General features: G+C 39.6%; 1 protein-coding gene across 2 annotated transcripts in view; it reads right to left on the bottom strand.

The window, feature by feature from the left end:
- Nucleotides 1–13,851, bottom strand: part of LOC149255503 (thioredoxin reductase NTRC-like) — a 362,592-nt gene that overhangs the window by 324,611 nt on the left and 24,130 nt on the right. For both annotated transcript variants that reach the window (XM_089460504.1, XM_089460503.1), the window contains exon 5: nt 6,089–6,368. In XM_089460504.1, coding sequence (XP_089316630.1) covers nt 6,089–6,368 — 280 coding nt within the window. The remainder of the gene's footprint in view (nt 1–6,088; nt 6,369–13,851) is intronic.

The following is a 13,851-nucleotide window of genomic DNA, read 5'->3' as shown; positions in this document are numbered from 1 at the left end:
AACAAAATCTCTGAATGAGAGGGCTTCCCTGAACTCCTACCCATAGGCCTGGTACTCTGCAAAATAATCGCCCATATGTCCGGGCTCTGCCTCCTGCTGGGCTACGGCCCCCGTGTCTGCTCCTAAGAAGGTGGGCATGGTAGAGCGTGTAGGGGCATGTGAGGCCACCTGCTACGTAGTATCACGCTGCTCTAGCAAATGGTGGGATGCACCCGATCCCTCACCAACCTGGAAAACCTGTGGGCTCTCACGCTATCTAGCCTCTACTGCCGTGAATCTCTGCCCCATCACCTCAATCTGCCTCGATAGATCCTGCACTGATTTGAGGAGCATATCCGCAAATCTCTTCCCGTCATCATCTGCCATCGGGGCCCCTTGCTCTGCGTCTACCACAGGCTCCCTTTGCTCTGTGTCCACTACAGGCTCTTCCTGTTCTACATCTACTACCGGAACACAGTCTCCCTCTCCGTAAGTGTTCTCCAACCTACACCCAGAGTCTTTGTACCTCTGACCTCTGTAACAAATATAGGGTTTTCCCCTCGTGTCATAGATTGCTAACTCCACAAGCTGAGCCAGATCTATGCTTTGATACCACTGTAATATCTCTTATCAGGAATATACCCAAACACAAGAAAACTCCAACCAGAGATGGACTAGGAGGGCATTTACCAGATATGTCGCCTCTAAAAAGAGGACGAGATCTGGAGGCTACCTGGCCCTTTCCAGACTCTGTCTAAGAGTATAATAAAAACACACAAGTGGTATAATAGCCGAGAATGCTCAAAGAAATACGAATAACAGTGATACGATATATGTCAAATAAACCATAAGCAGATACATAAGAAATGCAGAGAGAATGCTAAGCCATTTTACTATACTGAGTAATAAAATGAGTACAGGAGGTGATCAGGTAGATGGCACCTCTACTTGCACAAGGCAAGTGAAGAAATACACTCAGAATAGCAAAGGAATGACCCTTCTCTGATCTGCGTCCAAGCTGCTGGGAAACTGTTGTGCTGCTACTGCTGCTAGGAATCAAATGAGGATTTGGGGCTGCTCCCCTCCTCGAAAAAAGCTGAAACTCTGGAATCGGATTCTACTAGAGAAACCCAGATAACCCCAGAAAGCTCTCGTGGAATGGCCGACCCCCGAAAATCACCCCCTTGGGGTTCTGCGCAGTTCCTCACTGCTCTGCACTGCCACTGAGTGATATACTCCAAAAACCTGCCTGAAACCCCCGCCAAAACTCCTCAATATGCAAGGGTTGATACCCTACTCTATCTCTCAACACCAAACCTCCTACAAACCCTCAATCCAGAACTGCATCCCTCTCACAGTACTGCGCAGTCTTTCAGAGCTGCGTCCCTCTCCTAGTGCTGCGCAGTCCTCCAAAACGTTGCCACTACTGCTGCAAAAAGACTGATGAAACTACTGCTGAAATGCGAATGGGAATACCTTGCCCAAGCAGGCACTCGAAGTCCCCCAGGGCTAAGGGTGAGATCTTCGAATGGAGACACTCAATGCACTAAACAGTGCTGCAAACTAGCTAAACAGCCAGCGTGCTCCAAGTTGAAATGACTATCACAAATGCTCATAACAAAATGATCCAAATGAGGGGGTTCCTCTCTCTTTTATAACCCTTGCCTCTCTCAATCCCAAGGCTCACCTCTTCCTGTGTGATTCCCCTCTTGCCACGTGTCCTTTCCCTCCTGCGCAGCTCCCCCATGTGTCTGCGTGGGCTCCATTTCTGCGTCCCCCTTTGGCCCCCTTGGCTCCCCTTTAAGTCACAACGTTGTGCTACCTAGGAAGTGACTTTTATTCTAAAAGTGAGTTATGTCCCACTTCCTCACTTTTATTTACAAATAACTATAGAAGGCAAAAATTTGGACAAAATCAAATATTCCAATTAGCCATGGCTAATTAGGAATATTACATAGAGTTCTTGTCTTAATGATATCATTTCTCCAGCAATACTTACGGAGAATAATTCTACTAGCTTATCGTATATTTCTTTTGATGTCTCCAATTTTGATACATAGGGTATGAGGGGATCTTTGATGGAATCATGGATTCTATAAGGATGCTTTGAGCCCTTACTTCCCCTTTCATGTACTTTGCAAGAGCTTGAGCTTCTTCCTTTGGAGATTTCATGATTGAACGACTTCATTTTCTATGAGGATCAAATTAGTGCTCTTCTTCCATGCAAGAAAGTTTGATGACCTAACCAATTTATTGCTTTCCCTGCAAAATGAAGTCATTTTGATAGATTCAAATGTGGACATAAAGATACTTACTTGTGAAGATACTCTTTGATGACAATATCTTCAACTTGATGTCTTCTTGATTTTGATGATGATGTTGATAATAGAAGTTGTCTTCTTGATGAAGATGTCTTCCTTCAAAAGTGATCCTTCAAAGAGAAGGAGATCACTTTGATTCCTTGATGATGATGACAATGCTTCTACCTGCTTTCCTTGGATGTAGGGACTTCAAGATGCTTCAATTTGTAGTCCTTCTTTCTTTGAGTAGAGGTAGGGTCTTTGAGGTCTCCTTTTTCCTTGAGGTGACGATTGTGCAAGGTTCCCAAGAATGTTGAACAAACTAGGGTTTTGAGGTCTTCTTTAGTAACTTCCTTCGAGATGATAATGTAATATTTATCTTTGTGGTGCCTTTGAGATGAGTGATCCTTCTTGATGATTGAAACTTTTGATGATCCTTTAGTGCTTCGGCCCTTGAGTGTCCTTATTTAAGTTGCCTTTCCTTGTCTTGTCACCTTAGCTCTGATACCATGTTGAGAAATCTAGGGGCAGCAACATTGGATGATTTCTCTTCTATTGGTAACTGCTTGTGGTATATTTTTACTTTGCTTGATTTGCTTCTTCTTTCACTTGTTTATTATTAGTGTTTTCTTCATCAAACAGTTATCAAACCATAAAGAACAATAAGACAAAGGACACAAGATATAGGCGATCAGCTAGGGCCAAAACCTCTCCACTTGAGAGGAAAACCCACAAGAATTCTTCTTCTTATAGAATCTTCAATTGACGAATTCCAAGACCTAGACCCTTGACCAAGACTCCTCCAAGACCAAGTCAAACCTTGCCCTTTTCTTGTCAAGTCAAACAAAGTCAACCTTGACTTAAAATTGCTGCAACTTCTACTTCGTTTTTGACTTTGGTCCTGCAACACTAGTTTGCTTCTCTTCCTGCAATTCTCGGCCTCCTGTAGCTTCCTACAACTTTCGCACGTGTGAAGTGATTAGGGCAATTTTAGCCCTTCTTCTCCTTCGCTTGACTAGACTCCTTCTCTTCAAGACTTCAGCCTTCAAATTAGACTACTTTGGCACTGAATTTAGGCTCTTAGGTATGACTGTAATTTGGTCTATATTCTGCAGTGGATGCCCTAGCTTCAGCCCGCACGTGTGAGAGTTTTTACCCAAAAACAGACCTTAAAGTATACTTCTTCTTCATTCTGTCTCCTTATTTCTTTGCTCTCTTCTTTTCTTTTTGGATCGAGTTTCTTGTGTGATTGATGCTCCCAAAGGTGGTCGACTAGTCTTGTATATATAGGCTTCTAGTCACTTCAAAATAGGCTGACTTGTCACTGTCTCTAGGCTGACTTGACACTGTTTGGAAGGCCGACTTGTTGCTTGCATCTTGACTTGGTATTGGAGGGTCCTTTGACTCTATTTGACTTAAATAATTTTCTTTACAATATGTAACATGCCCAATAAGGATCATTCATACATGACAATGACTCTTATGACTTGTAAACTTAATGACAAGCCCTAGAAGCTCTCAATGGGGGCTTGACCTATAAAATAAATTTCCTTGAGCATGAAACCAATGCCTCAAGAACAACAATAATAAATTTATTTTTCTCTTTACAGTAAATACATAAAATCGTGATTACATATGTCATTATGAAGACCGAATCTAGTTACATATTTCAACAAGATGGGTTCAGAGGGTTCAAAGCATTTGAAGGATTTTGCTATGGAATGGCTGTTTTTGAGACTTGACAAAATTTGTAATGAGATCCTTCAACTCAGTGTAATGGTCTTTTAATTCAGCATGTTTTATATCGACCTTGGCACTTAAATTTGTTTGTTCTTGTTGTAAGGTGATATGATTCTGATAGATCAGTATATCTAAGAGATCGTGCTTCTCTTTTAACTCATTATGTAGTGTCACAACTCACGACTCAAGTGTTTCTTCATTCTTCTTTTGCTATTACTCTAGTGTGCCCAACCTTGTATTGAATTTGTTCATGGTCATTTCCTAGTCAACAGTGGGGTTTTCCAATCAATTTTGACGAAACTTTAATTATGGATTTGCAGGGCCAATGATTAAATTTGTTGCACAAATCCTCACTTTAACCTGTATGGTTCTCTAATTGATTGTTCAAGTTTAAGAAGTGTAAAGTCTTTGATGAATCCTAATCATACAAATGAGTTTAATTAATTAATCTGTATGGGGATGTCACCATCCAATTTGTACAGGCACTACAACTGTATGGGAAATAAATTCAGTGGCTGTACAAAATTTGAATTGGTAGCTGTAAGGGATGTCTCTACAGAATTAACAGTGCAACCGAGAAAAGGGGCAGCTGAAGTATCATATGGCAGCAACAAGGATCGGCGGCAATGGTATGGACAGTGGCAGCTGCGATGATGAAAGCTATGTGTGGATGGAAGTAGTGGTACAGACACATCAACGGCTGTAGAGATAGGCGGCAGGTGGCAGAAATCGGATGTACGGATCGGTTGGCCTGATGCTAACTGGGCTCTGATACCAGATGATGCAAGAAAATTTGTAATTGCTTGAAGGCATTAAAAAATAACATATAATATATAAAAATAAATATTAATGAGATGATTTTTACAATGAGGGGCTGCTTCAATATAACCAAAGGTGCCCTTTTACAAAGTGTTGTGACCTCTTATAATTAATATTTATTATACTTAATTTACCAATTTTAGTTTTATTAGAGCCAGTTAGGAGGTAGTTAGAAGCTAGCCTCAGGAGTCTAGTGAGTCAATTTCCCAAGGTTGCAGAGTCAATTTCCCAAGGTTGCAAATGGAAAAGTTGTGGCAAATTTTGTACAAACCTTAAAATAAAAACATTGTTTACAAATCCTTGGTGTAATGCTATCAGTATATGCATCATATATTTGTTTATGTTCTGTTTTTCAATCTGATTTCGCATAATGAAGCTCAGTTCCGAAGCACATCACAAAACCCCACCACAGACTAAGAATATTTGTTGGAAAAAAACCTGTGAATATAAAGACCACAGGGCCCAGGCACATCAAATCCCCAGAGTATTTGATATTAAAGCCCCCAAATGAACTCCACAGGACATACACATCTTTGGTCATTAGGTCATAGGATATAATGTGGTATTAGAAGAATTCTGGTCTCTGTATTTTAAAAAATATTGATCATTTCGTATCAGATCTGAGAGCCATATTTGAAAGACTGCAGGATGCGTATACCAAAGTTTTTAATTTTACATTGATGGATTTTGGAAGGCTTTGTTGGCGACCTAAAAGAGAAGTTCAATCACAATGCAATGCATAGTTACCTTTCAAAAGAACAGGTCAGAAGTTAGGGTAAGAAGAGGAAAGATCAGTGATCACCCTTATCAAAGTCGTTGGTATGAGATTGGGGAAATGAGCAGCATTTTCAATTGACACACAAAAGAAGCTATCCAAACTCCATGAATCATCCAAACAACAAAGAATAGAAATAAAGAAAAGGCAAGAAAGCTTCAACCTTTGAAGTTTCAACAGGAGCTAGAAGATAGCTTCTCAAGGTAGAGTCTAAATGTTAGCCTAATATTCTCTCCACTTTCTAAGAATAGGATATTTACTATTATTATCATTTCAAAAGGAAAGAATAAGCCAGTGACATTCCCCGTACAGCATTTGTTTCTTTTCCAATATGTTCCCACAATTACTTCTTTTGACAAACTTGAATAGGGGCATCATAGAAAGAAGATTGGGAATGCAGGAAAAACATTATAATATAAATAGGATATAAACATATTACTCAGAAATCAATTATAAAGATATCTGCTAATCTAACCTGCAAATCACCTGCTGCAAAAACCCCTTCAACAGAAGTATTAGCTCCACTGCTTTTCACAACCACATAACCAGCACTATCAAGTTCAACCTGGCCTTCAAGAATCTGGCTGTTTGGCATATGCCCAATGCCATAAAAGAGACCCCTGACATCTAGAATCCACTGTTTACCAGTATTCAAATCTTCCAGTAAAACCCCAGACATCTGGCCCCTGTTGTTGCTTACAACATCAATAACTCCGGTACTGAAGTGTAAAGTAACAGAGGGATTGTTGAGAATTCTGTAAATAACGTCATAACGAACATGTTATCAAGTATTCAAGAAGCTTCAATTTTATCCTCCATATTCTTAACAAGTTTATCCAAAAATACAAAAGATACCAGCATGAGCTCTTCATCAAGATTTAAAATAGAACAAATGCAATAAAATTCAATAACAGGTGCAAATTATATATACTGACACCAAAACTAATTACAGCTTATGAAAAACATTTTATCTTATGCATGTAAAATTCTAAATCCTTACTTACCTTTCATATCTGCATATCAGTAACACAACAGAAGAATGTGAACCATATTAAACTATTGGATATTCCAATTTCAGCATTGACATCAGGAAGCCCATGTGGAATGCTATCCAGTTGTATTACTTGAATTTCGAATGACATGGCAAAATTTTATGGCTCCTCAAGGAGTCGGTCTCAGAAGTAGTTAGATGGAAAGGCACACACAGCATCTAAGGAAAGACACTCACATTTTTAGATGGAAAGTATCTATTTTAAAAATGATGCTCATATAATTAATATACTTCCTAGGGCCTACAAAATAGTTAAAACAAATGGGGGTCAAAAGCAAAAGACCACAAATACTACATTTAAGATAATATATATTATACAGACAAACTATCAGCCAACATACCCAGCGCTGTTATATTCTATCAATTTCAAATCGAAAAATACAAGCCAAGCCCCCTTAGCCCCAAATACTCGTCAGACAACATCATCATCAAGCATTGCATTGGCCCTCTCACAGTGATCGAGAGCCGTCCTCTCTCTCTCCCTTCCCACTCTGCTTCTCACTCCAGCGCACACTGACAACAGCTTTATATGCTTACCATGGTTTTGTTCTAGGTTTTGTATCTGCACTACTACTTCTTGTGTATCTCTTTCGAGAATGCCACTCATATAATTAATATACTTCCAAGTACCTGCAAGATAGTGTTGTCCACAGATTTGCAGACCTAGGAATGTGGGAAAAATCCTTGACCCCGCAAGCTTTGTTTTGTGGTAACGGTTAAAGAAGGGCCATCACCTATTCCCAACTCTCTCCATTTAAGCTCTCTCCTAGTTAAGCTAAGGGGGGTGGTCTCTAAGGAAGATTCTAAAGGATAACTCGTTAGAGATAACAAGTTCTAGGAAACGGTTAGTAAGGCTATCACCATTCAATATAACTTGAAATAAAATTAGAGATTGATTTAACAATATAGATCCAATAAATTTCAAAAGATATCCTGCAAGACAAATCGTAAGAGACCAGTGCCTTTAAATATAACTTCCAGGAGATATATACTCAAAAAGAAATCACACTACTTGTAAATGAGATATGATTTTCAAAGTACAAAAATAGCAAGCTGCAAGACAAGTGTTAGTGAATTAAAACCAAAATAGATTAGACACCAATTTGAAATATAAGCAGCAAGATTGAAATAGAACTTGCAATAGGATAATACTAGGTACTTAAATGAAAGATGCTCAATTATGATATCAAAGAACAATGAGCATATAAATGAAACAAACAAGTACAAGAATATTAAATTAAGTTCTTGCAAGTGAATGAGATGCTCACAATCTAAAGTGTACAATAACCAATTGATTCAAGATGAAACAAAGTTATGGTGAAGCGTGTGAAGTAAATGTGATCTTGGTATATTTTATTATATGCCTATTCTAAGGTGTGACTTCCGCTCAATCCCTTCAATTTGGTAAGGACTAGTAGGTGGTTGCAAGAAGGCTGGGATGAGGAAGCAATGGCTTCATTAACGATACCAACCTAGGACTTCAATACAACCGGCATGCCTTCGTTCCTACAAGGGACCTAGCCACGCAAGAGAACTACGAGGTCGTGCGTTTTAACCATTCATCCAAACTCAAATTTAGGGAGATTGAATGATATTTGAGGAAGTATAGTAAATGTTTATCAACCAAGCTTATGCTTGGAGGTAAATTTTAGAGAATCTAAAAAAAGTGCAATTTAGATGATAAATTAATACAATTGTTTCAAATGAGATTAACAATTAAAAAGAGATGCCTCAAATGTGAAATGTCTTATGACTATCAATAGAGAATACCATACCACTTTGATGATCAGATTAACAATTAATAATTTAAGCACAAATTATGATATCAATGTGAGATTAGCTTATGCTAATGATCAATGAAGCAAGTGAAAATTAATCAATGAAGCAAATGCGAGTTAGATCAAGAAAATAGCGTGATTACTTCAATGAAAAATGCAATTTAGATCAAGTAACCAATGAAAGTACGCAATGAAACAAATGTGAATTATTTCAAGAATGATGAAAGCTACTTGCAAAAATGAAGTTTGAAGATTAGATCTAGAAATTAGATCATGCAATGAACAAGAAACTAAGCTACACTAACACTGCAAAGTGAACTAGGAAACTAGTTAAATGCAAAACAAGAAGCAATCATCCAAAGGATCCTCCTACCTAATGAGGAGACGGGATACCAAGGGGAAAAACCCCAAGCTCCTTTCAAGAAAAATTCTCTTTTATTATAATTACAAGTGAAACCCTCTTTGAGAGAAGTGAGGGCTTAGGATCTAGAGAAAGGTTTACAAAAATAGAGCTTCAAGAGCCAATACCCTTCCTTAAGATATCAGAAATGCAAATGAGAAATATTTACAATGATTATGGCCAAATTTACAATGGAAGATCACCCCCAATAAGCAATTTGTTTTCCTCCAAGAGATTTTCGCTTAGAAAAGATGGACATGCAAACTTCAAGCGGAAATTATGTGCATAAGAGAGGGAGAGGCTCTCTTTTTGTTAGCGGCCAAGGATGTGAAGGCTTCAAACGTGTAGATCTGCTTGATTCCTCAAACCTCCTTCAACAAATTCCTATAGATCTTAAAACCCTAGCCGTCTATAACCTCTTCAAGGATTTGCACAATAAAGAAAATGGAAAAGGATTTTGATCCACGAACAAGGATAGCATATGCTCCAAAAAGGTAGATCACTTGATTTTCAAGCCTCCTTGTAGGTTTCCTTGAAGACATCATCCCCAAAAATCCCTTCTCAAACCTCCACAAAGAACTGTGCAAGCTAAGAGAGATAGATCAAATCTAAAACAAGAAAAAACTAGATCAAAAAATAAATGAAAAAAATATGCATAAAAATACAATGGCTAGCCATTACAGTATGAGGACACCTCCACTCTTAGGCAAGCCAGAAAGGGAAAACCCTTTAAATAAGCTCTAAATAGCTAGATCGAACCAGTTAAAGCACATAGAATAAATAGATCTGAAGTTAAAATTAATAATATTTCCAAGTTATAGTAGAGAAACTACCTCTTCAGAAATCATTTGATAAGCCCTTGAGGAAAATCGATATGGGTTCTTCAACCTTTATTTGCTTGAGAGTTGGTTGGTTCAATCAAAAACTTCCCCAAAGGCTCAAGATCTATTTCAGAAAATTACATAACTATGTTACTATACACACTTCAAAATATTTTGTTAGATCCACAAGGGATTGGACTACACAATGAAAAAGAAGACTAGGGGTTCAACCAAAATCCCACTAGTGCTTCTAGATCTAGAGTGGTCCTCCAATCCAGAAAATTACACAAGATACCTTGTATAAATTAATCCAAAAAAATGGCAAATGAAACTAACAAATTATGGATCAAATAGTGTAGAGCATTAAGCACAAATAAATCTGAAAAATATTACAATAAAGAGTTGAAGAATAACACCATAAAAATGTGCCCCAAAGACATTCTTTATTACTCAAAAAGAATATTCAGTACAAAAATACAGCAAAACTTCGCTGGCCAAGTAGCTCGATTTTTCCATGATGATACAATGAGGAGCTCTAAGGCTCAATTATAGAAAAATATGAGAGGATCCCTCTCCAAGTGAAAATGGCTAGAAATCCCTCCAACAAATCGTAACCTTTAATGAGCCTGCGCAGATCTTGAGAGAGGGAGATGTTAGGCCTGTTACCCACCATTTTGTGGGTAATATCCCTAGGAGAAATTTTTTTCTCCAAGATGGTCCTCAGTCGGCAGCCACCAGCTAGCTCATTGTGCCATCTTCTCTGCCACGTGAGTCAGCCATGTGGTCCCTCACCCATCTGCCATGATCGTATGTTTGAAGGTGGGCCTCCCGAATCTAAAGGTATGCCTTGTCATTTGGAAATTGAGTATTGTAGTTTGCTTATCATGGACACTTCTGGGCATGGATTAATGGGGGGATTCGGCGGAAAGAATGAACTAGGTCTGTGCTTTTGTCCCTTTGACCCCTTTTAGGAATTAACCTTAGATTCTAGTCTCGGGGGTTCTCTTTTATTGACCATTTGGTTCCAGGGATGGTATTTCACGAGAAACCCTGATTTTGGTTGTGTGGTCTCGCTCCCTTATCTGCTTATATTACCCACTTTCCATCCATTATTGCCCCATCCATCATTTTACCGCATGGGTCCACGTCCCTCTATCGGGTCCACATAGGGTTACCTTGCCCCTTCCCCTTGCCCACACCTTCGGTCATGGCCTGGAATGAGGCCCGAAGGTTGATGCAGTTGAAAAGAAAGATAAAAGCATATATGGCCACATTCAACAAGAAAAAGTACCACAAAATGCAAAATATGGTAGGAACAAAAACATTTTAGCACATGGGAAAAAGCCAATACATGAGCTCTACCCCATCATCATGGCCATCACCCTGGTTCCTACAGGTTCTATGAGTGTTCTTCATCATATAGGAACCCATGATTGTCCTAACCCCTGGTGGGCGATGAACCACTGCTATATCTTACACACCATGCTCTAACCCCTTGAGCCCCAAGCAGTCAATCAAAGAAAATCATAAAAAAGAGAGAAAAGGCATAAAAGAAGGGTGGAAAAATCAAGGCCGGAGCACCTCATGTACCACGATTGCTCCCTCCATTACATTATAAACCCAAGTGTGGGCTTCCCTCTTATCAACTACCCTTGTACCCCAACATGTGACCCAGGGTTGCCCCTTCTCATTCCCTACTTCATTCACCTATCTGCCACGTGCCACCACCTTTTGAAGGATGTTCCTTGACTATATTATCTCCTTTAGAAGTAGAAACCACCTAATAGGGCACTTGGCTAACCCCATTTGGAGTTTAGGAGACATTGGCATATCCTGAAGCCCATTATGGAAGGACAAGCCATTATGAAGTCCCCACCTGTAGTCCATGGTTAGGTAAGCTCATTACTCAATTTCTCTGATGACTTGTTGTACTGGAAGGCTAGGGAACGCATTGGATCTTATGCAGGATTGCAGATGGTTTCCATTCGGGTTTGGTCTCCCTATATGGGGTCCTAATCCTCCAGAGGGCTACATTGGCACATGTAGGGTGAGCATTGAGAGCCATGGGCCTCCACAGCAGCAGACTGCACTCCATGGATCCCCACAGCCATTCAGAGATTGCTCATGGTTCACTTATTGGACGAGGAGGATGCACTTGATCCATCATGCCCAACTGGCCCCAGATCTACACCATACACTTGGCAGATGATCTAGGACTTACACAATGATGTGGCATCACCTACACCATCATCCTAGCCCTTGCAGGCGATCTACAAGCATCTTCGATTTGTTTGGAGACCCATGAGGACACTTGTGTGCCCCCACATGTCATTTGGAGCACCACAAGTTATTACAAGGGGCCACCCCCTTGTCCACTGCTTTTGAGGGTCCTATTCTTCATTATGGCACCCATGGACCTCATTAGGCCTCTTAGAGGGCCCTACGACATGCATAGATTATTATTTGACCTCTTGAGAGGCTTACTTTTTCATTTATGAGCTAGTTTGGTGGACTTGTCACCAAAAGTTGTATTATTAGCAAATTATTTTATTTTTGGGGCTGATGTAGGCCAAAGAGGCTAATTCGAACTCCTAAGTTGTGTATAAATAGGAGTGAGATAAGTTCATTTTTGGATCATCACTTTGGTTTAGGATCTCTTAGCTCTCTTGAGATTTTCGCACTTTTTCTAAGGATGAATTGGAGATTTATGGATGAGTTTTGATGTATGGATATTGGTCTATCTTCTCTTGGAGCCTCTTTATTGTCAATTGTGAATGGTTGGATATACTCTATTACATGTAAGTACGTTATTTTGATGTTATTCTTGTTTACTTTTGTGATATATGTTGTACTAGGATTTTCGTTGTTCTAGGGCATAATTGCTGCATGCATTTACTGCTTAATATTGTAGAATTTGTCTCTACTATAGCATTTCCTTTAATGTATGGGCCATGTAATAGGATTGAAATCTCCTAGGGGTAAAATTTGACCTTGACATGCCATTTCTCTTGCACATCTAAGTATAAAAGCTGCAAGGTTGTTTCTTCTTGACCTATAAGGCAAACGAAGTAATCTTGAGGCCTCCTTGACTGGAAACCAAGAAATCCTACTCTTACTCAACATAGACCCCATTCTCCCAAAGATTAAGGCACTGATCTACCATGGGTGGTCACTAAAATCCATATTTTCTCACATCCTTCTGGAACTAGCCACATTGGGGTACCTAGGGCATCAATTTCCCAACAAATTAGCCATCAAAAGAATTCAATCTCCTAGGGTCTCCTGCGTTGGCCTTTCCTCTAGCTCTCCTCCAATTTTGAAGCCATTTCGACGGTGGAGTTGGGAGAAAAGTCAAGCCCTAGCTTCGGGATCAAAACTTGCCCTGCCATCCCCAAGGCTAGTGCCTCATAGGGTCAAGACAACATCTTCAAGTGAAATTCTTCTCTTGATCCTTTCCCCCACCTTGTCTAGGGTAAGAATATCATTGGTTGCTTCATACCTTCCTCATATCCTAGACCAGGTCCACTTGGCCCCATGTGGTCCCGCTCCTTCAAAAGACCATTCTTCAAGAACCATCCGGGATACCAATTCTAACAAGGATTTTAGGGATTGGGGAACTCCTTTACAAGCCTATTCCCATAAACCTAACCCTCAAAATCCTCTTCCTTTCCCTAGAAATACATAGTACCTTGCTTAGAAAGCAAGCAAGCTCCATCCTTCAAACTTTTCTAGGAAAGGGTTTGGGTCACTCATATCCATTGACTTATCATTCATTAGTGACTCCATATATATCGGGTCTCCTCCCATCGGTGAAAGTCCGTAAATAGAAGGGAGCCTTAGCTGAGGTGACAATGGGCTAAGTCTCCATTTGTTGCCCTTTGCTTAGCATTTGCCCTTTAGGGATACCCCTTAGGTCCCCTACTAGTTTGAACGGTAAAAAGGCCCAAAGGGATACTAGGTTGAGTGAATAATTGATGTTGGAGTGGTTCTCTTGCTTGATTTGTTGAGATTCCATCACCTTTTGACTTGACTTTATTTCTTGGGAAGGTCCACTTCATTTTTATCATTTTCCACTTGGAGAGAATTTTTATTTTCTTCCCATTTTTATTTTCCAGCTAAGTATTTGCCAGTTTTTGCCAGAAATTGGAAAAAATGGGTTTTGAGGGGAAAATACATATTTTTCCACCC

This window comes from Pinus tabuliformis, chromosome 7 (genome assembly GCF_031772625.1).
Source record: "Pinus tabuliformis cultivar Carrire ecotype Pingquan chromosome 7, CPIR1, whole genome shotgun sequence".
NCBI classification, from domain to species: domain Eukaryota; kingdom Viridiplantae; phylum Streptophyta; class Pinopsida; order Pinales; family Pinaceae; genus Pinus; species Pinus tabuliformis.
The sequence above is the reverse complement of the archived record's forward strand: the minus strand, read 5'-3'. Positions and strand labels throughout refer to the sequence as shown.